General features: G+C 39.9%; 4 protein-coding genes across 4 annotated transcripts; all 4 read left to right on the top strand.

The window, feature by feature from the left end:
• LOC132540737 (interferon omega-1-like) lies at positions 1–582 on the top strand. The gene has a single exon (XM_060198938.1). The coding sequence runs from the start codon at positions 1–3 to the stop codon at positions 580–582; it is 582 nt and encodes a 193-aa protein (XP_060054921.1).
• A 7628-nt stretch (positions 583–8210) lies between these two features.
• On the top strand, positions 8211–8792 carry LOC132540738 (interferon omega-1-like). The gene has a single exon (XM_060198939.1). The coding sequence runs from the start codon at positions 8211–8213 to the stop codon at positions 8790–8792; it is 582 nt and encodes a 193-aa protein (XP_060054922.1).
• An 8217-nt stretch (positions 8793–17009) lies between these two features.
• LOC103125166 (interferon omega-1-like) lies at positions 17010–17591 on the top strand. The gene has a single exon (XM_007535935.2). The coding sequence runs from the start codon at positions 17010–17012 to the stop codon at positions 17589–17591; it is 582 nt and encodes a 193-aa protein (XP_007535997.2).
• A 5489-nt stretch (positions 17592–23080) lies between these two features.
• LOC132540739 (interferon omega-1-like) lies at positions 23081–23662 on the top strand. The gene has a single exon (XM_060198940.1). It carries the CDS (start codon positions 23081–23083, stop codon positions 23660–23662), a length of 582 nt encoding a protein of 193 aa, XP_060054923.1.
• Positions 23663–24935: the final 1273 nt, after the last annotated feature.

Genomic DNA, 24935 nt, shown 5'->3' on the forward strand with positions numbered 1-24935 from the left:
ATGGCCCTCCTGCTGTGTCTCCTGATGCCCCTGGTGGTTCTTAGTTGTGGCCCCGGTGGCTCTCTGGGGTGTGAGCTGCCCCAGAGCCATGTCCTGGACAGCATCCAGAACTTGAGGCTTCTGGGTCAAATGAGGAGACTCTCCCCTCTGTCCTGCCTGAAGGACAGGAGAGACTTCAGATTCCCCTGGCAGCAGGTGGATGACAGCCAGTTGCAGAAGGCCCGGGTCATGTCTGTGCACCATGAGATGGTGCAGCAGGCCTTCCAGCTCCTCCTGTCAGAGCGCGCCTCTGCTGCCTGGGACAAGACCCTCCTGGACCAGGTGTGCAAAGGGCTGCACCAGCAGCTGGAACACCTGGAGTCTTGCTTGGTGCAGCTGGTGACAGAGGAGGACTCTTCCCAGAGCTATGGGAGAGCTTCCCTGGAGATGAAGAGGTACTTCCAGAGAATTCGTCTCTACCTGAAAGAGAAGAAGTACAGTGGGTGTGCCTGGGAGGTCGTCAGAGTGGAAATCATGAGATCCTTCTCTCTGTCCACAACCTTGCAAGAAAGAGTCATGGATGAAGACATGGGGTCGCCATGAAGTGAATCTCATGGACTAGATGCTATTTGCAATGTGTCTCTGGCCATTCCAAGACTCTTGTTGCTGTCACAGAATTGACTGAATTTAATTAGCAAATATTTTCTCTGTTGTATTAAGCAAGGATATGTTCCTGAAATATGACTGCCATGATGTTTTACTTATCTATTATTTATTAATTTAATTAATTTATTAAATTTCCATTCTTTAATATTTATCAGGTGTATATTTGGAAAATATGTATGTAATTACATGTTCATTATTATGACACACTGTATTGAAATTCAGACATGACTACCTTTTTCTCTGTAGTTAAATTTGTGCCTTGTTTTATTAAATTGGTGTTTTCTTCAATGCATATCTCACAGGCAGTGGTGTTTAGCATCATTTGTAAACAAATGTCCAGCTTCACAAATTCATTCCAAATATCAGATCCTGTCTTAGTATAACTGAGAAATATGCTCATAATCCTAGGAAATGGGGTTACTGTCAGGCTACCAAGTAGGTTAATAGGTCAGATGTAGTGTAAGGCCTGTTAGAGCCCCACACCTATGGGCATCTAATTTTTGACAAGGCGGTCCAAACTATTAAACGGAGAAAGAAGTATCTCTTCAACCGGCGGTGCTGGGAAAACTGGGTTGAAACATGTAGAAGAACGAAAGTCAACCACGATATTTCACCACTCATAAGAGTAAACTTCTGGGAGTCGGGAGGTAGTGCAGTAGGTTAAGCGCACATGGTGCAAAACGCAAGGACCAGCATAAGGATTCTGGTTCTAGACCATGGCTCCCAACCTGCATGGGAGTTGGATCACAGGCGGTGATGCAGGACTGCAGCACTCTCTGTCCCTTGATATTTGTGTGTCTCTATCCAATAAGTAAAGATAATAAAAAAAAAGAAAAAAAAAGAATAAACACTAAAGTCAATGGCTCAAAGAATGGATGGGACTCAAAGGTTAAATATTGTTAACATGTCATGTCAATCTCAGTAAAAGTCTCAGACAGTGAACGTCTTTTTTTTTTTTAAGATATACAGATGCTAATGTTCTTTTTTTTTAATAATAAAAATATGTCAATAGTCAACAAATGCTGAAGACAAAGGAAAAAATGAAGGATGTTTACTATTAAGTTCCAAAACTCATTCTAGAACAACAGTATTGAAGGACAATAGTGTAGTGATTATGCAGAAAGACATTCATGCCTTAAACAACAAAGGAGGTTTGGGTTCAATACACAGCACTGCCAGTTGAACATGACTCTGCAAAAACACACACAGACATACACAGACACACACACACACACACACACACACACACACACACTAAATCTACAGTAATCAAGAAAGCATGTTATAAGTGAAAAAGTAGACACACAGATAAATGACATGGTATTGAAAGTTCAGAAATTGAGTACTGGCAATTCAGTGAAAAAAAAATTCTTAAAAAAGTGTCATGGGGGGCCAGAAGTTGGACATGATAAAGCAGATTTTGGGAAAAAAAAACAAACCTAAAAACCTTGGTCCCCATCTGCAAGGGGGAAGGCTTTACTAGCAGCCAAGCAGTGTCGTGTCTTTGTCTTTCTCTCTCACCATCTCTATCTTCCCTTCCATCTCCATTTCTCTGTTTTCATCAAATAAATAAAACATTTAAAAAATTTAATAAAACATCATGCTGGATCACTTGTATACCCATTTACAAAAAAATGGACCTAGAAGAAGAGAGTTTTATAGTTTTCACAAATTTAACTGAAAATACTTCATAGACTTTGATGGACAAATATAAAAATTTCTTATGGTGCTCTCCTGCAGTGTTGGGGCTTGTATGAGGGCCCCATGCATGACAATTGAGCCTCCTTTCTCACATCTATAAAGGAGAACTGAAATATATTTAGAGTGTAGAGTTTTGATAATACATTTTAAAGCAATTAAATCTTCCCCAAGATGGTATATAATACGTGTGCCAGAGGCTATATATGTGGGAATTATTCTTCAAAAAGAATACATCAGGGCCAGATGGTGGGGCACCTGGTTTACATTGTCCAGGGACACAGAATGGAACTCCTGCTCCCCACCTGGAGGGGGGAAAGCTTTCTAGTGGTGAAGCAGTGCTGCAGGTGTCTGTGTCTCTTGCTTTCTATCACCCTTTCCGTATTGAATTCTGGTGGTTACTATCAAATAAACAAATAAAGATAAAAAATGTTTTTTAAAAAATAATTCATCAGAATATAGGGCATGCCACTTTTCTGCATGCTTCTCTCAATTCAAATCAAATAATATTGCACCCACTGATCGCAATGTAATCAATGCAACAAGTGCCACCCCAGCATGCTTCACTTCAGACTGTGTCCAGAGACTTCAGGTGTGGAATGACAACCCTTCAGCTTCATCACTCGGGTGAGACCTTTCCTGTCATCTATTCTCTAATTCCATTCCAGGTGGTCCACTCCACAATAAAGTCCCCAAACCTAGATATAGAGCAGGTCCCCTGAGATAGAGCATATGTTCACACGTGTCCATAAACCAGGGAAAAATATATACCTGAAAGCAGAAGTACACAAGATTCTGCAGTCAGTCTCCCCACTGCCCCCAACACTTCATCTGCACTATTCCAACCTTTTGGTCCATGATTGTTCGACAATTGTTTGGCTTTGTATGTTAACTCTCTTTGTAGCCACCAGGTTCCTGATGCCAGCATGATGCTGACCTGACGTCCCTGGATTGACTACCCACCAATGTGTCCTGGAGATCTGCTTCCCCAGAGACCCACTCTACTAGGGAAAGAGAGAGGCAGACTGGGAGTATGGATCGACCAGTCAACGCCCATCTTCAGCGGGGAAGCAATTATAGAAGCCAGACATTCCACCTTCTGCAACCCACAAGGACCCTGGGTCCATACTCCCATGGTGATAGAGAATGGGAAAGCTACCAGGGGAAGGGTGGTATATGGAGATTGGGTGGTGGGAATTGTGTGGAGTTGTACCCCTCCTAGCCTATGGTTTTGGTAATGTCTAATTTCTTAAAGAAAGAAAGAAAGAAAGAAAGAAAGAAAGAAAGAAAGATAGAAAGAAAGAAAGATTAGTAGGCAAGGGAAAAATCATAGGGTTTATGCAAAAAATATTCTCATGCCTGAGGATCAAGAACTCCTAAGACCAATTCTTAGCATCATCCTAAATCAGAGCCGACAATGCTCTGATAAAAACAAACAAACATTTAAAAATGACAAAATAAAATCTAGATAATGATTTCCTATATTCTTTTATGAGAAAGTCAATGTTAAAAAACTTGATGGCCTTAAGTATAGAATCTTGGAAAAAACAATCTCCCTGGAGAAGATCTTAAAAATCCAAGTAGATAACTGCATAGACATTGTAGACAACAGCAAGAGAGGCCCCTTAACTGCTGGTGGTTAGTAGACATATCTGGAAGAGAGATGACATAATTAGACAAAAACTGAAAATATACAGTATTTATTTACAGAGTCTGATACTGACACACCTCTTCTTCCTTTCTGTTTTTCTAGATTCATTTTTTTATTCCCGTATCACAAAATGCCTTCATCCAGTGATGAAATACCCAGCACGTTCTCATTCACTTGTTCTACCTATTCAACAACTGTTTCGGATGTCCTTGTGCATTCTGTCAATTTTCTCTTAGCAACACAAAACCACCAACTGGAAGCAAGTTGAATGAAAGTTCTTTTTTTTTTTTTCAGAAACTCTACTATGAGGAACACCTCCCTCTCTGTATACTTTATGTCTGTAGAGAGGGAAAGTCCCAGCTGCTGAGGCTGAATGATCCCTGGAGGAAAAGGAGCCTAGAAAGTAGAACCTATTCTGGGGTTATTAAAGAATCTACAGAGGAGGAGTGCCCCCTACTGGTCAAGAGGATCAAGATCTCCATCCACTAAGGACCAGTTTTCTGACTTGAGACAACCTTTTTGTTTTATGAGGGTACAGTGCTGTTTTGGGACACTTTTGCTGTTAAGGAACTTAACACGATAAGACTACTGTTACTGTAGTATTTCCAGATGTTATTTGTCACTCCCTTCTGTTTCACCATGAAATTGTCCATATGTCAAGAAATGTGTCCTGGTGTCATAATTTTAATGGTTTACAGAATGCATGCTTGAAAAAAAGTTGTTTTTTTTTTTTTTTAATGTATAGGACTGAAGACATAGCATCTTTGTCAGTACTGCAACAGACTTTCTTGCTTGAGGCATCTTAGATCTGAGATCAGTCCCCAGCACCATAAGTCAGCTGTGCATGCTCTGATAAACCAGCAACAACAATACCTCCAAAGCAAAAGTTTTCATGAAAATTTTATCAGTTTACAGTTATTATTTTCTTATATGGGAAAGGTTGACATTTTATTAACACGAATAAAAAGCCTGTGACAATCTCTACTATTAACTCACCTTTCTGGTTGTTCAAGTCTGTTTTTTTTTTCTTTTTAAATATTAAATCACTTCTTTGTCTTTGACATTCCTTCATTCTTATCTGACTCCTCAGGAAACATTCTTGAAGACTTCATCATGGTGGCTGGGAAAAAACAGCACAGTGGTTACCTCAGGAGACTTTCATGCCTGAGGCTCCAAGTTTCCAGGTTCAATCCCTAGGACCTCCATAAAACAGAAGTAAGCAGTCCTCTGTTATAAATAAATAAATAAATAAACACACACACAAAAAAGACTTCATTCATCAAAATTTTCATATCTAAAGTTATGTGGACAAGCTTTATTTCTAGTGCAAATAATATTTCTATCAATTTTATTATATTTTTGCTGTTCTGGATCCTCATGCATGTGTGCCCATTGTTTCCAGGACAAGTATTTTTTTCACTTTTCAAATTTCATGTACAGTGAGAGACAGAGAGGAAGAAATATCACATTTACACCAGTCCTAGGATATCTGCTGGCACTGTGGTTTCTCCTCCATGGAGCTGGGATTCCAAGGAGGGTTTTATGCATGGAAAAATGCATATCCTTGAGCTGAATTATCACCAAGCCCTTACTGTTGACTTTAATGATACATTTCTCTCACTGTAAGTTAGCATATGGTATTGGATAAAAGGATGAGACTGGACAATAGAAGCAAATGTATAAGATTAAGGTGGATTTGGTGTTCTTACTAGAAGTTTTTTGGAAGGTAGGTCTTCTCCTTTCAGCATCAGTGCTTCTGTCTCCATATGCAAGTGACTCTTCAGTCCTAGTCCTACACAAGACCTTTTTGTACCCACAATTTAGTTACTGACTATAGAGATAAACAGAAGTGCTTCTTCACTGAGTTAAATCAGTAGAAATAGGAAGCCCTTTTTGGGCTGATGGTGAGAAAGAGAGTTGTCATTCTCAGGGAAAAGAGCACATGGGTCTCTATGGGCTGTCTCCTTGAATCTGTATGGTTCTGAAGGAGGAAGTCAGAGCCCATGTGACTGAGTCATGACTACAGTGAACCACTCCATCCCTCTAACCATTCCTCCTCTGCAGGGGTTCCAAGTTATTATCCATCTTGAACCCCAGTCCTTGTACATGACAATGTGTGTGCTCTACCAGGAGAGCCACCTGTCCCCACACAATGCCCGTTTCTGTTGCATCAAATTTTGTTAAATGACGTTATGCTATTTTGTCAGCAGAAATGTCAGTTCCTCTTTCTTTTTCTATACATGCAGACCTATAGTTGTAGTCTATCTTTATACACTTGTCAAATTCCCTTTCTAGGAAAGTGGAATCAGAAGCAAAGAATTAGCGGTATTGAAACAGAAAAATGGTGCATCCTTTTGACCTACTTTTACTTCACTTTGTTTTAACTGCAGGACAATATTAGGCCCACAAACCACTAACTGAAATGGAAATTGCAAACAATTTAAATGAGAGATCAAAACCATAAAGGAAAGAGGGCAATTTCCCCATGACATCACAAGCTCACTGCCTTTCATCCTCAGCATATGGCAAAGAAGGACAAAAAAAGAAAAAAAAAAAGGGAAACAAAACAAGCGAAGAAGAAAAAGCGAAACTTAGTAAGAAGAGTGTTATCTGAATAAACAACAGTAGTGTACTGATTTCTCTTATATACCATCTATTGGGAGATGTTATTGTGAAGCATCAAAAAAATAAATTATACTAAAAATAAAATAATGTAAATATCAATCCTGCATTGGAAAAATAAAAAATTACTTGCTTTAAGTTACATGATCACGATAGGTTTCTGGCTCTGTCTACTAAGATAAAATACATGTTTGCTATTGGAATCTAGAGGTTGGTGGTATTTACTTGAGGACCTGGGTCAGGACTAGTGTCACCACAGAATGTTGAACTAGGATTCCCGACACAAACCCTCTGGAGGCAAGTGAAGATTATGTGGATTGGTTGGCAATAAGTCCTTCTATAGTGGAGGACTCCTAAAGGTTTCCAGATTTGGTGAGCTTGCCTGGAGGGAGTGAGCACAGGAGAGTTTGGCTTGAGGACACTGTCATGTCTGAGGAACAGCATCACTAGACTTCATCTCTCCATTGTGAGTGAAGGTGGTGGTTTTTGTAAAAGTTAATAAAAAAATTTATTTATTTTTTCCTGTTTGTTGCCCTTGTTGTTTTTTTCATTATGGTTGTAGTTATTGTCGTTCTTATTGTCCTCATTGTTAGTTAGGACAGAGAGAAATGGAGAGAGGAGGGGAAGACAGGGATGGCAAAAGCAAGGTAGACACCTGCAGACCTACTTCACAGTCTGTGAAGAGACTCCCCACAATTGGGGAGCCAGAATCCTTACAGAGGTCCTTGATATTTGTTCCACCTGCGCTTAACCCGCTGTGTTAACACCCGACTCCCAAAATCTTTTTTTATTTCCAATTCTAATTGGCACCCATGCATACTTCTGAGGAGAACCAGGAATCCTGATAAGGATTTTGGCAAAGTCTGAGAAGATTTCTAAATCTCCAGAGAGGATAAAACAAATATACAAACCAATAAAACATGAGAAGAAGAGAGAAGAGAAGAAAGGTTGCATGTTTGCTATCCTGTGAACGTGTGGTGCTAGTGTATACACTATATATATATATAGTGTATAAAGAAGTATAAAAATATCCATGAATATGATCTGGTAGAATAAGAATCTTCAGAGAAGCTGAACCACTAATAATCATCAGGTTCTGTTATGAGTCATATGAGAAATACAGTCAATTTTTGGTTCTAGAGAGTTTAATTTCCTTTGGAGTTCTGTTATCCTTAACCAAATGGAGAAGACCATAGGACTGAGGGGCCTGCCTACCAATGAAAAAAAAGGAGGGGGTTTAAATGGAGCTAAGATTAGGGTGTAAAATAGGTTCCTAGTAAGAGATCAACACTCATAGAAGAAAAAGTGCAGGAAAGAGAGTTTTTCTGGTTGCACCCTGAAGATTTTGGGGGTAAATAAACTGTATTATGAATATAATACTCTAGATGTAGGATGTCTTCTTAGTCAATATGTTGGATACATGAATAAAAACAAAAACAGGGAAGTTGACGTGTAGAAAGATGCTTTGAAAAGTGAAAATCTGTGTTCCCTATTTAAAAGGCAGGCTTGAGAGCTTGTCTTCAGAGAACCCAGGATCCCAGGTTCACCCCCCATCACTCAGCTCTGCCAGGCCAGCAGCACCCTCCTTTTGCCAATGGCCCTCCTGCTGTGTCTCCTGATGCCCCTGGTGGTGCTCAGTAGTGGCCCCGGTGGCTCTCTGGGCTGTGAGCTGCCCCAGAGCCATGTCCTGGACAGCATCCAGAACTTGAGGCTTCTGGGCCAAATGAGGAGACTCTCCCCTCTGTCCTGCCTGAAGGACAGGAGAGACTTCAGATTCCCCTGGCAGCAGGTGGATGGCAGCCAGTTGCAGAAGGCCCAGGTCATGTCTGTGCACCATGAGATGGTGCAGCAGGCCTTCCAGCTCCTCCTGTCAGAGCGCGCCTCTGCTGCCTGGGACAAGACCCTCCTGGACCAGGTGCGCACAGGGCTGCACCAGCAGCTGGAACACCTGGAGTCCTGCTTGGTGCAGCTGGGGACAGAGGATGACTCTGCCAAGAGCTATGGGAGCGCTTCCCTGGAGATGAAGAGGTACTTCCAGAGAATTCGTCTCTACCTGAAAGAGAAGAAGTACAGTGGGTGTGCCTGGGAGGTCATCAGAGTGGAAATCATGAGATCCTTCTCTCTGTCCACAACCTTGCAAGAAAGAGTCATGGATGAAGACATGGGGTTGCCATGAAGTGAATCTCCTGGACTAGTTGCCATTTTGCAGTGTGTCTCTGGCCATTCCAAAGACTCTTGTTGCTGCTAATGTCACAGAATTGACTGAATTTAATTAGCAAATATTTTCTCTGTTGTATTAAGCAAGGATATGTTCCTGAAATATGACTGCCATGATGTTTTATTTATCTATTATTTATTAATTTAATTAATTTATTAAATTTCCTTTCTTTAATATTTATCAGGTGTATATTTGGAAACTATGTATGTAATTACATGTTCATTATTAAGACACACTGTATTGAAATTCAGACAACATGATTACCTTTGTGTCTGTAGTATTAAATTTGTGCTTTGTTTTATTAAATTGGTGTTTTCTTTAATGCATATCTCACAGGCAGTGGTGTTAGCATCATTTGTAAACAAATGTCCAGCTTCACAATTTCATTCCAAATAACAGATCCTGTCTGAGAAATGTGCTCATAAACCTAGGAAATGGGGATACTGTCAGGCTACCAAGTAGGCTAATAGCTCAGATGTAGTGTAAGGCCTGTTAGAGCCCCACACTTATGGGCATCTAATTTTTGACAAGGCGGTCCAAACTATTAAATGGAGAAAGAAGTATCTCTTCAACCAGTGGTGTTGGGAAAACTGGGTTGAAACATGTAGAAGAACGAAAGTGAACCACTATATTTCACCACTCATAAAAGTAAACTTCTGGGAGTTGGGAGGTAGTGCAGCAGGTTAAAGCGCACATGGTGCAAAACGCAAGGACCAGCATAAGGATTCTGGTTCTAGACCATGGCTCCCTACTTGCAGGGGAGTTGGATCACAGGCGGTGAAGCAGGACTGCAGGTGTCTCTCTGTCCCTTGATATTTGCATGTCTCTATCCAATAAGTAAAGATAATAAAAAAAAGAAATAAAAAGAAAAATCCCTAAAGTCAATGGCTCAAAGAATGGATGGCACTCAAGGTTAAATATTGTTAACATGTCATGTCAATCTCACTAAAACTCTCAGACAGTGAATGTTTCCTTTTTTTTTTTAGATATACAGATGCTAAAGTTTTTTTTTTTAATAATAAAAATATGTCAATAGTCAACAAATGTTGAAGACGAAGGAAAAAATGAAGGATGTTTACTATTCAGTTCCAAAACTCATTCTAGAACTACAGTAATGAAGGACAATGGTGTAGTGATTATGCAGAAAGACATTCATGCCTTAAACAACAAAGGAGGTTTGGGTTCAATACACAGCACTGCCAGTTTAGCCTGACTCTGCAAACACATACACAGACACACACACACACACACACACACACAGACACTAAATCTACTTTTATCAAGAAAGCATGTTATAAGTGAAAAAGTAGACACACAGATAAATGACATGGTATTGAAAGCTCTGAAATTGAGCACTGGCAATTCAGTGAAAAAAAATTCTTAAAAAAGTGTCATGGTCGGGAGTCGGGCTGTAGCGCAGCGGGTTAAGCGCAAGTGGTGCAAAGCACAAGGACCGGCATAAGGATCCCGGTTCGAACCCCGGCTCCCCACATGCAGGGGAGTTGCTTCACAGGCGGTGAAGCAGGTCTATAGGTGTCTATCTTTCTCTCCTCCTCTCTGTCTTCCTCTCCTCTCTCCATTTCTCTCAGTCCTATCCAACAACGTCAACAACAATAATAACTACAACAATAAAACAACTTGGGCAACAAAAGGGAATAAATAAATAAAATAAATATTTTTAAAAAAAGTGTCATGGTGGGGCCAGATTTGGCACATTACATAAAGCAGATTTTGGGAAAAAAACACCTAAAAAACCTTGGTCCCCATCTGCAAGGGGGAAGGCTTCACTAGCAGCCAAGCAGTGTCGTGTCTTTTTCTTTCTCTCTCGCCATCTCTATCTTCCCTTCCATCTCCATTTCTCTGTTTGTATCAAATAAATAAAACATTTAAAAAATTTAATAAAACATCATGCAGGTTCACTTGTATCTCCATTTACAAAAAAAGGTCCTAGAAGAAGAGAGTTTTATAATTTTCTCAAATTTAACTGAAAATACTTCATAGACTTTGATGGACAATTATAAAATTTCTTATGGTGCTCTCCTGCGGTATTGGGGCTTGTATGAGGGCCCCATGCATGACAATTGAGCCTCCTTTCTCACATATATAAAGGAGAACTGAAATATATTTAGAGTGTAGAGTTTTGATAATACATTTTAAAGCAATTAAATCTTCCCCAAGATGGTATATAATACGTGTGCCAGAGGCTATATATGTGGGAATTATTCTTCAAAAAGAATACATTAGGGCCAGATGGTGGGGCACCTGGTTTACATTGTCCAGGGACACAGAATGGAACTCCTGCTCCCCACCTGGAGGGGGGAAAGCTTTGCTAGTGGTGAAGCAGTGCTGCAGGTGTCTGTCTCTCTTGCTTTCTATCACCCTTTCCTTTTTGAATTCTGGTGGTTCCTATCAAATAAACAAATAAAGATAAAACAATGTTTTTTAAAAAAGAATTTGTCAGCATATTGTGCATGCCACTTTCCTGCATGCTTCTCTCAATTCAAATCAAATAATATTGCACCCACTGATCGCAACCCAATCAATGCAACGAGTACCACCCCTGCATGCTTCACTTCAGACTGTGTCCAGAGTCTTCAGGTGTGGAATGACAACCCTTTAGCTTCATCACTCGGGTGAGACCTTTCCTGTCATAGTATTCTCTAATTCCATTCCAGGTGGTCCACTCCCCAATAAAGTCCCCAAACCTAGAGATAGAGCAGGTCCCCTGAGATAGAGCATATGTTCACATGTGTCCATAAACCAGGGGAAAATATATACCTGAAAGCAGAAGTACACAAGAGTCTGCAGCTAGTCCCCCCACCACCCCCAACACTTCATCTGCACTATTCCAGGATTTGGGTCCATGATTGTTCAACAATTTGTTTGGCTTTGTATGTTAACTCTCTTTGTAGCCACCAGGTTCCTGATGCCAGCATGATGCTGACCAGACTTTCCTAGACTGACTACCCCACCAATATGTCCTGGAGATCTGCTTCCCCAGATACCCACTCTACTAGGGAAAGAGAGAGGCAGACTGGGAGTATGGATTGACCAGTCAACGCCCATCTTCAGCTGGGAAGCAATTATAGAAGCCAGACCTTCCACCTTATGCAACCCACAAGGACCCTGGGTTCATACTCCCATGGGGATAGAGAATGGGAAAGCTACCAGGGAGGGGGTGGTATATGGAGATTGGGTGGTGGGAATTGTGTGGAGTTGTACCCCTCCTAGCCTATGGTTTTTGCAATGTCTAATTTCTTGAATAAAAAAAGGAAGAAAGAAAGAAAGATAGAAAGAAAGAAAGGATAGTAGGCATGGGAAAAATCATAGGGTTTATGCAAAAATATTCTCATTTCTGAGGCTCAAGAATTCCTAAGACCAATTCTTAGAATCATCCTAAATCAGAGCCTACAATGCTCTGGTAAAAACAAACAAACATTTAAAAATGTCAAAATAAAATCTAGATAATGATTTCCTATATTCTTTTATGAGAAAGTCAATGTTAAAAAATTTGACGGCCTCAAGTATAGAATCTTGGAAAAAACAATCTCCCTGGAGAAGATCTTAAAAAATCCAAGTAGATAACTACATAGACATTGTAGACAACAGTAAGAGAGGTCCCTTAACTGCTGGTGGTTAGTAGACATATCTGGAAGAGAGATGACATAATTAGACAAAAACTGAAAATATACAGTATTTATTTACAGAGTTTGATACTGACACACCTCTTTTTTTAATATTTATTTTATTTATTTATTCCCTTTTGTTGCCCTTGTTGTTTTATTGTTGTAGTTATTATTGTTGTTGTCGTCGTTGTTGGATAGGACAGAGAGAAATGGAGAGAGGAGGGGAAGACAGAGAGGAGGAGAGAAAGATAGACACCTGCAGACCTGCTTCACCACCTGTGAAGCAACTCCCCTGCAGGTGGGGAGCCGGGGTTCGAACCGGGATCCTTATGCTGGTCCTTGTGCTTTGCGCCACCTGTGCTTAACCAGCTGAGCCACAGCCCGACTCCCCTGACACACCTCTTCTTCCTTTCAGTTTTTCTAGATTCATTCCTTTATTCCCCTATCACAAAATGCCTTCATCCAGTGCTGAAATACCAGGCACGTTCTCATTCACTTGTTCTACCTATTCAACAACTGTTTCCTGTGTCCTAGTGCATTCTGTCAATTTTCTCTTAGCAACACAAAACCACCAACTGGAAACAAGTTGAATGAAGTTCTTTTTTTTTTTTTTTTCAGAAACTCCACTATGAGGAACACCTCCCTCTCTGTATACTTTCAGTCTGTAGAGAGGGAAAGTCCCAGCTGCTGAGGCTGAATGATCCCTGGAGGAAAAGGAGCCTAGAAAGTAGAACCTACTCTGGGGTTATTAAAGAATCTACAGAGGAGGAGTGCCCCCTACTGGTCAAGAGGATCAAGATCTCCAGCCACTAAGGACCAGTTTTCTGACTTGAGACAACCTTTTTGTTTTATGAGGGTACAGTGCTGTTTTGGGACACTTTTGCTGTTAAGGAACTTAACACGATAAGACTACTGTTACTGTAGTATTTCCAGATGTTATTTGTCACTCCCTTCTGTTTCACCATGAAATTGTCCATATGTCAAGAAATGTGTCCTGGTGTCATAATTTTAATGGTTTACAGAATGCATGCTTGAAAAAAAGTTGTTTTTTTTTTTTTTTAATGTATAGGACTGAAGACATAGCATCATTGTCAGTACTGCAACAGACTTTCTTGCTTGAGGCATCTTAGATCTGAGATCAATCCCCAGCACCATAAGTCAGCTGTGCATGCTCTGATCAACCAGCAACAACAATACCTCCAAAGCAAAAGTTTTCATGAAAAAATTTATCAGTTTACAGTTATTATTTTCTTATATGGGAAAGGTTGACATTTTATTAACACAAATGAAAAGCCTGTGACAATCTCTACTATTAACTCACTTCTCTGGTTGATCAGGTATGTTTTTTTTTCTATTTAAATATTAAATCACTTCTTTGTCTTTGACATTCCTTCGTTCTTATCTGACGCTTCAGGAAACATTCTTGAAGACTTCATCATGGTGGCTGGGATAAAAACAGCACAGTGGTTATGTCAGGAGACTTTCATGCCTGAGGCTCCAAGTTTCCAGGTTCAATCCCTAGGACCTCCATAAGACAGAAGTAAGCAGTCCTCTGTTATAAATAAATAAATAAATAAATGAACACACACACACACACACAAAAGACTTCATTCATCAAAATTTTCATATCTAAAGTTATGTGGACAAGCTTATTTCTAGTGCAAATAATATTTTCATCTATTTTATTATATTTTTGCTGTTCTGAATTCTCATGCATGTGTGCCCATTGTTTCCAGGACAAGTATTTTACTTTTCAAATTTCATGTACAGTGAGAGACAGAGAGGAAGAAATCTCACATTTATACCAGTCCTGATGTATCTGCTGGTACTGTGGTTTCTCCTCCATGGAGCTGGGATTCCAAGGAGGGTTTTATGCATGGAAAAATGCATATCCTTGAGCTGAATTATCACCAAGCCCTTACTGTTGACTTTAATGATACATTTCTCTCACTGTAAGTTAGCATATGGTATTGGATAAAAGGATGAGACTGGACAATAGAAGCAAATGTATAAGATTAAGGTGGATTTGGTGTTCTTACTAGAAGTTTTTTGGAAGGTAGGCCTTCCCCTTACAGCATCAGTTCTTCTGTCTCGATATGTAAGCGACTCTTTAGTCCTGGTCCTACACAAGACCTTTATTGTACCCACAGTTTAGCCACTGACTGGAGAGATAAACAGAAGTGCTTCTTCACTGAGTTAAATCAGTAGAAATAGGAAGCCCTTTTTGGGCTGATGGTGAGAAAGAGAGTTGTCATTCTCAGGGAAAAGAGCACATGGGTCACTATGGGCTGTCTCCTGGAATCTGTGTGGTTCTGAAGGAGGACAGTCAGAGCCCACGTGACTGAGTCATGACTACAGTGAAACACTCCATCCCTCTAACCATTCCTCCTCTGCAGGGGTTCCCATGTTACTATCCATCTTGAACCCCAGTCCTTGTACATGACAATGTGTGTGCTCTACCAGGAGAGCCACCTGTCCCCACACCATGCCCATTTCTATTGCATCAAATTTTATTAAATGACGTTATGCTATTTTGTCAGCAGAAATGTCACTTCCTCTTTCATTTTCAATACATGCAGACCTATAGTTGTAGTCTATCTTTATATACTTATCAAATTGTCTTTCTAGGAAAGTGGAATTCAGAAGCAAAGAATTAGAGGTATTGAAACAGAAAAATGGTACAACCTTTTGGCCTACTTTTACTTCACTTTGTTTTAAATGCAGGACAATATTAGGCCCACAAACCAGTAACTGAAATGGAAATTGCAAATCATTTAAATGAGAGATCAGGAACCATAAAGGAAAGAAGTCAATTTCCGCATGACGTCATAACCTCACTCCCTTTCATTCTCAGCATATGGCGAAGAAGGACAAAAAAAAAAAAAAGAAAAAAAAAAGTAAAACAAAACAAGCAAAGAAGAAAAAGCGAAACTCAGTAAGAAGAGTGTTATCTGAATAAACAACAGTAGTGTACTGATTTCTCTTATATACCATCTATTGGGAGATGTTATTGTGAAACATCAAAAAAATAAATTATACTAAAAATAAAATAATGTAAATATCAATCCTGCACTGATAAAATAAAAAATTACTTGGTTTTATGTCACATGATCACAATTGGTTTCTTGCTCTGTCTACTAAGGTGAAGTACATGTTTGCTATTGGAATCTAGAGGTTGGTCGTATTTACCCGAGGGCCTGGGTCAGGACAAGTGTCACCACAGAATGTTGAACCAGGATTCCCGACACAAACTCTCTGGAGGCAAGTGAAGATTGTGTGGATTGGTTGGCAATAAGTCCTTCTAAAGTAGAGGACTCCTAAATGTCTCAAGATTTGGTGAGGCTGCCTGGCTGGAGTGAGCACAGGAGAGTTTGGCTTGAGGACACTGTCATATCTGAGGAACAGCATCACTAGACTTCATCTTTCCATTGTGAGTGAAGGTGGTGGTTTTGGAAAAAAGTTTTTTAAAAAAAATATTTATTTATTTATTTATTTATTTTCCTGTTTGTTGCCCTTGTTGTTTTTTTCATTATGGTTGTAGTTATTGTCGTTCTTGTTGTCCTCATTGTTAGATAGGACAGAGAGAAATGGAGAGAGGAGGGGAAGACAGGGATGGCGAGAGCAAGGTAAACACCTGCAGACCTGCTTCACTGTCTGTGAAGAGACTCCCCACAGGTGGGGAGCCAGAATCCTTACACAGGTCCTTGATATTTGTTCCACCTGAGCTTAACCCGCTGTGCTAACACCGTACTCCAAAAATCTTTTTTATTTCCAATTCAAATTGGCACCCATGCATACTTCTGAGGAGAACCAGGATTCCTGATAAGGATTATGGCAAAGTCTGAGAAGATTTCTAAATCTCCAGAGAGGACAAAACAAAACAAAAAAAATAAATAAATAAAACATGGGAAGAAGAGAGAAGAGAAGAAAGGTTGCATGTTGCTATCCTGTGAACTTGTGGTGCTAGTGAAAAGAAGTATATAAATATCCATGAATATGATCTGGTAGAATAAGCATCTTCAGAGAAGCTGAACCACTAATAATCATCAGGTTCTGTTATGAGTCATATGAGAAATACAGTCAATTTTTGGTTCTAGAGAGTTTAATTTCCTTTGGAGTTCTGTTATCCTTAACCAAATGGAGAAGACCATAGGACTGAGGGACCTGCCTACCAATGAAAAAAAAGGAGGGGATTTAAATGGAGCTAAGATTAGGGTGTAAAATAGGTTCCTAGTAAGAGATCAACACTGATAGAAGAAAAAGTGCAGGAAAGAGAGTTTTTCTGGTTGCACCCTGAAGATTTTGGGGGTAAATAAACTGTATTATGAATATAATACTCTAGATGTAGGATGTCTTCTTAGTCAATATGTTGGATACATGAATAAAAACAAAAACAGGGAAGTTGACGTGTAGAAAGATGCTTTGAAAAGTGAAAATCTGTGTTCCCTATTTAAAAGGCAGGCTTGAGAGCTTGTCTTCAGAGAACCCAGGATCCCAGGTTCACCCGGTCACTCAGCTCTGCCAGGCCAGCAGCACCCTCCTTTTGCCAATGGCTCTCCTGCTGTCTCTCCTGATGACCCTGGTGGTGCTCAGTAGTGGCCCCGGTGGCTCTCTGGGCTGTGAGCTGCCCCAGAGCCATGTCCTGGACAGCATCCAGAACTTGAGGCTTCTGGGCCAAATGAGGAGACTCTCCCCTCTATCCTGCCTGAAGGACAGGAGAGACTTCAGATTCCCCTGGCAGCAGGTGGATGGCAGCCAGTTGCAGAAGATCCGGGTCATGTCTGTGCACCATGAGATGGTGCAGCAGGCCTTCCAGCTCCTCCTGTCAGAGCGCGCCTCTGCTGCCTGGGACAAGACCCTCCTGGACCACGTGCGCACAGGGCTGCACCAGCAGCTGGAACATCTGGAGTCCTGCTTGGTGCAGCTGGTGACAGAGGAGGACTCTGCCCAGAGCTATGGGAGTGCTTCCCTGGAGATGAAGAGGTACTTCCAGAGAATTCGTCTCTACCTGAAAGAGAAGAAGTACAGTGGGTGTGCCTGGGAGGTCATCAGAGTGGAAATCATGAGATCCTTCTCTCTGTCCACAACCTTGCAAGAAAGAGTCATGAATGAAGACATGGGGTTGCCATGAAGTGAATCTCCTGGACTAGTTGCCATTTTGCAATGTGTCTCTGGCCATTCCAAAGACTCTTGTTGCTGCTAATGTCACAGAATTGACTGAATTTAATTAGCAAATATTTTCTCTGTTGTATTAAGCAGGGATATGTTCCTGAAATATGACTGCCATGATGTTTTACTTATCTATTATTTATTAATTTAATTTATTTATTCAATTTCATTTCTTTAATATTTATCAGGTGTATATTTGGAAAATATGTATGTAATTACATGTTCATTATTAAGACACACTGTATTGAATTTCAGACAACATGATTACCTTTGTGTCTGTAGTATTAAATTTGTGCCTTGTTTTATTTAATTGGTGTCTTCTTTAGTGCATATCTCACAGGCAGTGGTGTTTAGCATCATTTGTAAACAAATGTACAGCTTCACAAATTCATTCCAAGTATCAGATCCTGTCTTAGTATAACTGAGAAATGTGCTCATAATCCTAGGAAATGGGGATACTGTCAGGTTACCAAGTAGGCTAATAGCTCAGATGTAGTGTAAGGCCTGTTAGAGCCCCACACCTATGGGCATCTAATTTTTACAAGACAGTCCAGACTATTAAACGGAGAAAGAAGTATCTCTTCAACCAGTGGTGCTGGGATAACTGAGTTGAAACATGTAGAGGAACGAAAGTGAACCAGTATATTTCACCACTCATAAAAATAATCTTCTGGGAGTTGGGAGATAGTGCAGCAGGTTAAGCGCACGTGGTGCAAAACGCAAGGACCAGCGTAAGGATTCTGGTTCTAGACCATTGCTCCCAACCTGCAGGGGAGTTGCATCACAGGCGGTGAAGCAGGACTGCAGCTGTCTCTCTGTCCCTTGATATTTGCGTGTCTCTATCCAATAAGTAAATATAATAATAAAAAAAAGAAATAAAAGGAAAAAACCCTAAAGACAGTGGCTGAAAGAATGGATGGGTCTGTAAGGTTAAATATTGTTAACATGTCATATCAATCTCACTAAAACTCTCAGACAGTGATCTTTTTTTTTTTTTTAAGATATACAGATGTTAAAGTTCTATTTTTAATAATAAAAATATGTCAATAGTCAACAAATGCTGAAGACGAAGGAAAAAATGAAGGATGTTTACTATTCAGTTCTAAAACTCATTCAAAAACTACAGTATTGAAGGACAATAGTGTAGTGATTATGCAGAAAGACATTCATGCCTTAAACATCAAAGGAGGTTTGGGTTCAATACTCAGCACTGCCAGTTTAGCATGACTCTGCAAACACATACACAGACACACACACAGACACACACACAGACACACACACACACACACACACTAAATCTAGAGTAATCAAGAAAGCATGTTATAAGTGAAAAAGTAGACACACAGATAAATGATATGGTATTGAAAGCTCTGAAATTGAGCACTGGCAATTCAGTGAAAAAAAATTCTTAAAAAAGTGTCATGGTGGGCCCAGATGTTGGCACATTACATAAAGCAGATTTTGGGAAAAAAAAAACAAACCTAAAAAACCTTGGTCCCCATCTGCAAGGTGGAAGGCTTCATTAGGTGCCAAGCAGTGTCGTGTCTTTGTCTTTCTCTCTCGCCATCTCTATTCCCTTCCATCTCCATTTCTCTGTTTTTATCAAATAAATAAAACATTTAAAAAATTTTAATAAAACATCATGCAGGATCACTTGTATCCCCATTTACAAAAAAGGTCCTAGAAGAAGAGAGTTTCATAATTTTCACAAATTTAACTGAAAATACTTCATAGACTTTGATGGACAATTATAAAAATTTCTTATGGTGCTTTCCTGCGGTGTTGGGGCTTGAATGAGGGCCCCATGCATGACAATTGAGCCTCCTTTCTCACATCTATAAAGGAGAATGGAAATATATTCAGAGTGTAGAGTTGTAATAATATATTTTAAAGCAGTTAAATCTTCCCCAAGATGGTATATAATATGTGTGGCAGGGACTATATATGTGGGAACTATTCTTCAAAAAAAATACATCAGAGGCCTGGTGGTGGGGCACCTGGTTTACAATGTCCAAGGATACAATGGAACCAGTAACAAAAATACCTCCAAAGCAAAAATTTTCATGAAAATTTTATCAGTTTACTGTTATTATTTTCTTATGTGTGAAATGTTAACATTTTATTAACACAAATAAAAACCTGTGACCATCTCTACTATTAACTCACCTTTCTGGTTGTTACAGTCTGTTTTTTTTCTTTTTAAATATTAAATCACTTCTTTGTCTTTGACATTCCTTCATTCTCATCTGACTCTTCAGGAAACATTCTTGAAGACTTCATCATGGGGGCTAGGATAAAAACAGCACAGTGGTTATGTCAGAAGACTCTCATGCCTGAGGCTCCAAGTTTCCAGGTTCAATCCCTAGGACCTCCATAAAACAGAAGTAAGCAGTACTCTGTTATAAATAAATAAATAAATAAATGAAAATACACACACACACACACACACAGACACACACACACACACACACACACAAAAGACTTCATTCATCAAAATTTTCATATCTAAAGTTATGTGGACAAGCTTTATTTCTAGTGCAAGTAATATTTTCATCAATTTTATTATATTTTTGCTGTTCTGGATCCTCATGCATGTGTGGCCATTGCTTCCAGGACAAGTATTTTTTTCACTTTTCATATTTCATGTACAGTGAGAGACAGAGAAGAAGAAATATCACATTTACACCAGTCCTGGGATATCTGCTGGTACTGTGGTTTCTCCTTCATGGTGCTGGGATTCCAAGGTAGGGTTTTATGCATGGCAAAGTGCATAACATATCCTTGTGCTGAATTATCTCCAAGCCCTTAATGTTGAATTTCATGATGTATTTCTCTAACTGTAATTTAGCATATGGTTTTGGATTAAAGGATGAGACTGGACTAATAGAAGCAATTGTGTAAGACTAAGGTTGGATTTCGTGTTCTTACTTGAAGTTTTTTGGAAGGCAGGCCTTCCCCTTACAGCATCAGTGCTTCTGTCTCCATATGTAAGCGACTCTTCAGTCCTGGTCCTACACAAGACCTTTATTGTACCCACAGTTTAGCCACTGACTGGAGAGATAAACAGAAGTGATTCTTCACTGAGTTAAATCAGTAGAAATAGGAAGCCCTTTTTTGGGCTGATGGTGAGAAAGAGAGTTGTCATTCTCAGGGAAAAGAGCACATGGGTCTCTATGGGCTGTCTCCTGGAATCTGTGTGGTTCTGAAGGAGGACAGTCAGAGCCCACGTGACTGAGTCATGACTACAGTGAAACACTCCATCCCTCTAACCATTCCACCTCTGCAGGGGTTCCCAAGTTATTATCCATCTTGAACCCCAGTCCTTGTACATGACAATGTGTGTGCTGTACCAGGTGAGCCACCGGTCCCCACACAATGCCCGTTTCTGTTGCATCAAATTTTGTTAAATGACGTTATGCTATTTTGTCAGCAGAAATGCCAGTTCCTCTTTCATTTTCAATACATGCAGACCTATATTTGTGGTCTATCTTTATACACTTGTCAAATTCTCTTTCTAGGAAAGTGGAATTCAGAAGCAAAGAATTAGAGGTATTGACACAGAAAAATGATGCATTCTTTTGGCCTACTTTTACTTCACTTTGTTTTAAATGCAAGACAATATTAGGCCCACAAACCACTAACTGAAATGGAAATTGCAAACAATTTAAATGAGAGATCAAAACCCATAAAGGAAAGAGGGAAATTTCCCCATGATGTCACAACCTCACTGCCTTTCATCCTCAGCATATGGCAAAGAAGGACAAAAAAAAGAAAAAGAAAAAAGAAAAAAAAAAAGGAAATCCAAACAAGCAAAGAAGAAAAAGCGAAACTTAGTAAGAAGAGTGTTATCTGAATAAACAACAGAAGTGTACTGATTTCTCTTATATACCATCTTTTGGGAGATGTTATTGTTAAGCATAAAAAAATAATACTAAAATAAAATAATTTAAATATCAATCCTGCACTGGAAAAATAAAAAATTACTTGGTTTTATGTAACATGACCACAATTGGTTTCTTGCTCTGTCTACTAGGATGAAATGCATGTTTGCTATTGGAATCTAGAGGTAGGTGGTATTACCTGAGGGCCTGGGTCAGGACAAGTGTCACCACAGAATGTTGAACTAGGATTCCCGACACAAACTCTCTGGAGGCAAGTGAAGATTGTGTGGATTGGTTGGCAATAAGTCCTTCTATAGTAGAGGACTCCTAAAGGTCTCAAGATTTGGTGAGATTGCCTGTAGGGAGTGAGCACAGGATTGTTGGCTTGAGAACACTGTCATGTCTGAGGAACATCATCACTAGACTTCACCTTTCCGTTGTGAGTGAAGGTGGTGGTTTTGGAAAAAACTTTTTAAAAAAAATATTTATTTATTTATTTATTTATTTATTTATTTATTTATTTATTTATTTTCCTGTTTGTTGCCCTTGTTTTTTTCATTATGGTTGTAGTTATTGTCGTTATTGTTGTCCTCATTGTTAGATAGGACAGAGAGAAATGGAGAGAGGAGGGGAAGACATGCTTGGCGAGAGCAAGATAGACACCTGCAGACCTGCTTCACTGTCTGTGAAGAGACTCCCCACAGGTGGGAAGCCAGAATCCTTACACAGGTCCTTGATATTTGTTCCACGTGCGCTTAACCCGCTGTGCTAACACCCTACTCCCAAAATCTTTTTTATTTCCAATTCGAATTGGTACCCAAACATACTTAGAAGAGAACCAGGATTCCTGATGAGGATTTCGGCAAAGTCTGAGGAGATTTCTAAATCTCCAGAGAGGATAAAACAAATAAACAAACCAACAAACATGGGAAGGAGAGAGAAGAGAAGAAAGGTTGCATGTTTGCTATCCTGTGAACTTGTGGTGCATAGAAAAGAAGTATACAAATATCCATGAATATGATCTGGTAGAATAAGAATCTTCAGAGAAGCCCAACCACTAATAATCATTAGGTTCTGCTATGAGTCATATGAGAAATACAGACAATTTTTGGTTCTAGAGAGTTTAATTTCCTCTGGAGTTCTGTTATCCTTAACCACATGGAGAAGACCATAGGACTGAGGGACCTGAAACCAATGAAAAAAAAGGAGGGGGTTTAAATGGAGCTAAGATTAGGGTGTAAAATAGGTTCCTAGTAAGAGATCAACACTCATAGAAGAAAAAGTGCAGGAAAGAGAGTTTTTCTGGTTGGCACCCTGAAGATTTTGGGGGTAAATAAACTGTATTATGAATATAATACTCTAGATGTAGGATGTCTTCTTAGTCAATATGTTGGATACATGAATAAAAACAAAAACAGGGAAGTTGACGTGTAGAAAGATGCTTTGAAAAGTGAAAATCTGTGTTCCCTATTTAAAAGGCAGGCTTGAGAGCTTGTCTTCAGAGAACCCAGGATCCCAGGTTCACCAGGTCACTCAGCTCTGCCAGGCTCTCAGCACCCTCCTTTTGCTAATGGCCCTCCTGCTGTGTCTCCTGATGCCCCTGGTGGTGCTCAGTTGTGGCCCCGGTGGCTCTCTGGGCTGTGAGCTGCCCCAGAGCCATGTCCTGGACAGCATCCAGAACTTGAGGCTTCTGGGCCAAATGAGGAGACTCTCGCCTCTGTCCTGCCTGAAGGACAGGAGAGACTTCAGATTCCCCTGGCAGCAGGTGGATGGCAGCCAGTTGCAGAAGGCCCAGGTCATGTCTGTGCACCATGAGATGGTGCAGCAGGCCTTCCAGCTCCTCCTGTCAGAGCGCGCCTCTGCTGCCTGGGACAAGACCCTCCTGGACCACGTGCGCACAGGGCTGCACCAGCAGCTGGAACACCTGGAGTCCTGCTTGGTGCAGCTGGTGACAGAGGAGGACTCTGCCCAGAGCTATGGGAGATCTTCCCTGGAGATGAAGAGGTACTTCCAGAGAATTCGTCTCTACCTGAAAGAGAAGAAGTACAGTGGGTGTGCCTGGGAGGTCGTCAGAGTGGAAATCATGAGATCCTTCTCTCTGTCCACAACCTTGCAAGAAAGAGTCATGGATGAAGACATGGGGTCGCCATGAAGTGAATCTCCTGGACTAGTTGCCATTTTGCAGTGTGTCTCTGGCCATTCCAAAGACTCTTGTTGCTGCTAATGTCACAGAATTGACTGAATTTAATTAGCAAATATTTTCTCTGTTGTATTAAGCAAGAATATGTTCCTGAAATATGACTGCCATGATGTTTTATTTATCTATTATTTATTAATATAATTTATTTATTAAATTTCCTCTCTTTAATATTTATCAGGTGTATATTTGGAAAATATGTATGTAATTACATGTCCATTATTAAACACACTGTATTGAAATTCAGACAACATGATAATCTTTGTGTCTGTATTATTAAATTTGTGCCTTGTTTTATTAAATTGGTGTCTTCTTTAGTGCATAGCTAACAGGCAGTGTTGTTTAGCATCATTCGTAAACAAATGTCCAGCTTCACAAATTCATTCCAAATATCAGATCCTGTCTTAGTATAACTGAGAAATATGCTCATAGTCCTAGGAAATGGTGATACTGTCAGGCTACCAAGTAGGTTAATAGCTCAGATGTAGTGTAAGGCCTGTTAGAGCCCCACACCTATGGGCATCTAATTTTTGACAAGGCGGTCCAAACTATTAAACGGAGAAAGAAGTATCTCTTCAACCGGCGGTGCTGGGAAAACTGGGTTGAAACATGTAGAAGAACGAAAGTCAACCATGATATTTCACCACTCATAAAGGTAAACTTCTGGGAGTCGGGAGGTAGTGCAGCAGGTTAAGTGCACATGGTGCAAAACGCAAGGACCAGTATAAGGATTCTGATTCTAGACCACAGCTCCCAACCTGCATGGGAGTTGCATCACAGGCGGTGAAGCAGGACTGCAGGTGTCTCTCTGTCCCTTGATATTTGCGTGTCTCTATCCAATAAGTAAAGATAATAAAAAAAAAGAGATAAAAAGAATAAACACTAAAGTCAATGGCTCAAAGAATGGATGGGACTCAATGGTTAAATATTGTTAACATGTCATGTCAATCTCACTAAAACTCTCAGACAGCGGTCTCTTTTTTTTTTTTTTTAAGATTTACAGATGCTAAAGTTCTTTTCTTTAATAATAAAAATATGTCAATAGTCAACAAATGCTGATGACGAAGGAAAAAATGAAGGATGTTTACTATTAATTTCCAAAACTCATCAAAAACTACAGTAATGAAGGACAATAGTGTAGTGATTATGCAGAAAGACATTCATGCCTTAAACAACAAAGGAGGTTTGGGTTCAATACCCAGCACTGCCAGTTTAGCATGACTCTGCA

The sequence above is a fragment of the Erinaceus europaeus genome, chromosome 10 (genome assembly GCF_950295315.1).
Source record: "Erinaceus europaeus chromosome 10, mEriEur2.1, whole genome shotgun sequence".
In the NCBI taxonomy this organism is placed as follows: domain Eukaryota; kingdom Metazoa; phylum Chordata; class Mammalia; order Eulipotyphla; family Erinaceidae; genus Erinaceus; species Erinaceus europaeus.

Coding starts and splice junctions, on each gene's coding strand:
- LOC132540737 (XM_060198938.1), top strand. CDS start 1: ATGGCCCTCCTGCTGTGTCTCCTGATGCCCCTGGTGGTTCTTAGTTGT.
- LOC132540738 (XM_060198939.1), top strand. CDS start 8,211: ATGGCCCTCCTGCTGTGTCTCCTGATGCCCCTGGTGGTGCTCAGTAGT.
- LOC103125166 (XM_007535935.2), top strand. CDS start 17,010: ATGGCTCTCCTGCTGTCTCTCCTGATGACCCTGGTGGTGCTCAGTAGT.
- LOC132540739 (XM_060198940.1), top strand. CDS start 23,081: ATGGCCCTCCTGCTGTGTCTCCTGATGCCCCTGGTGGTGCTCAGTTGT.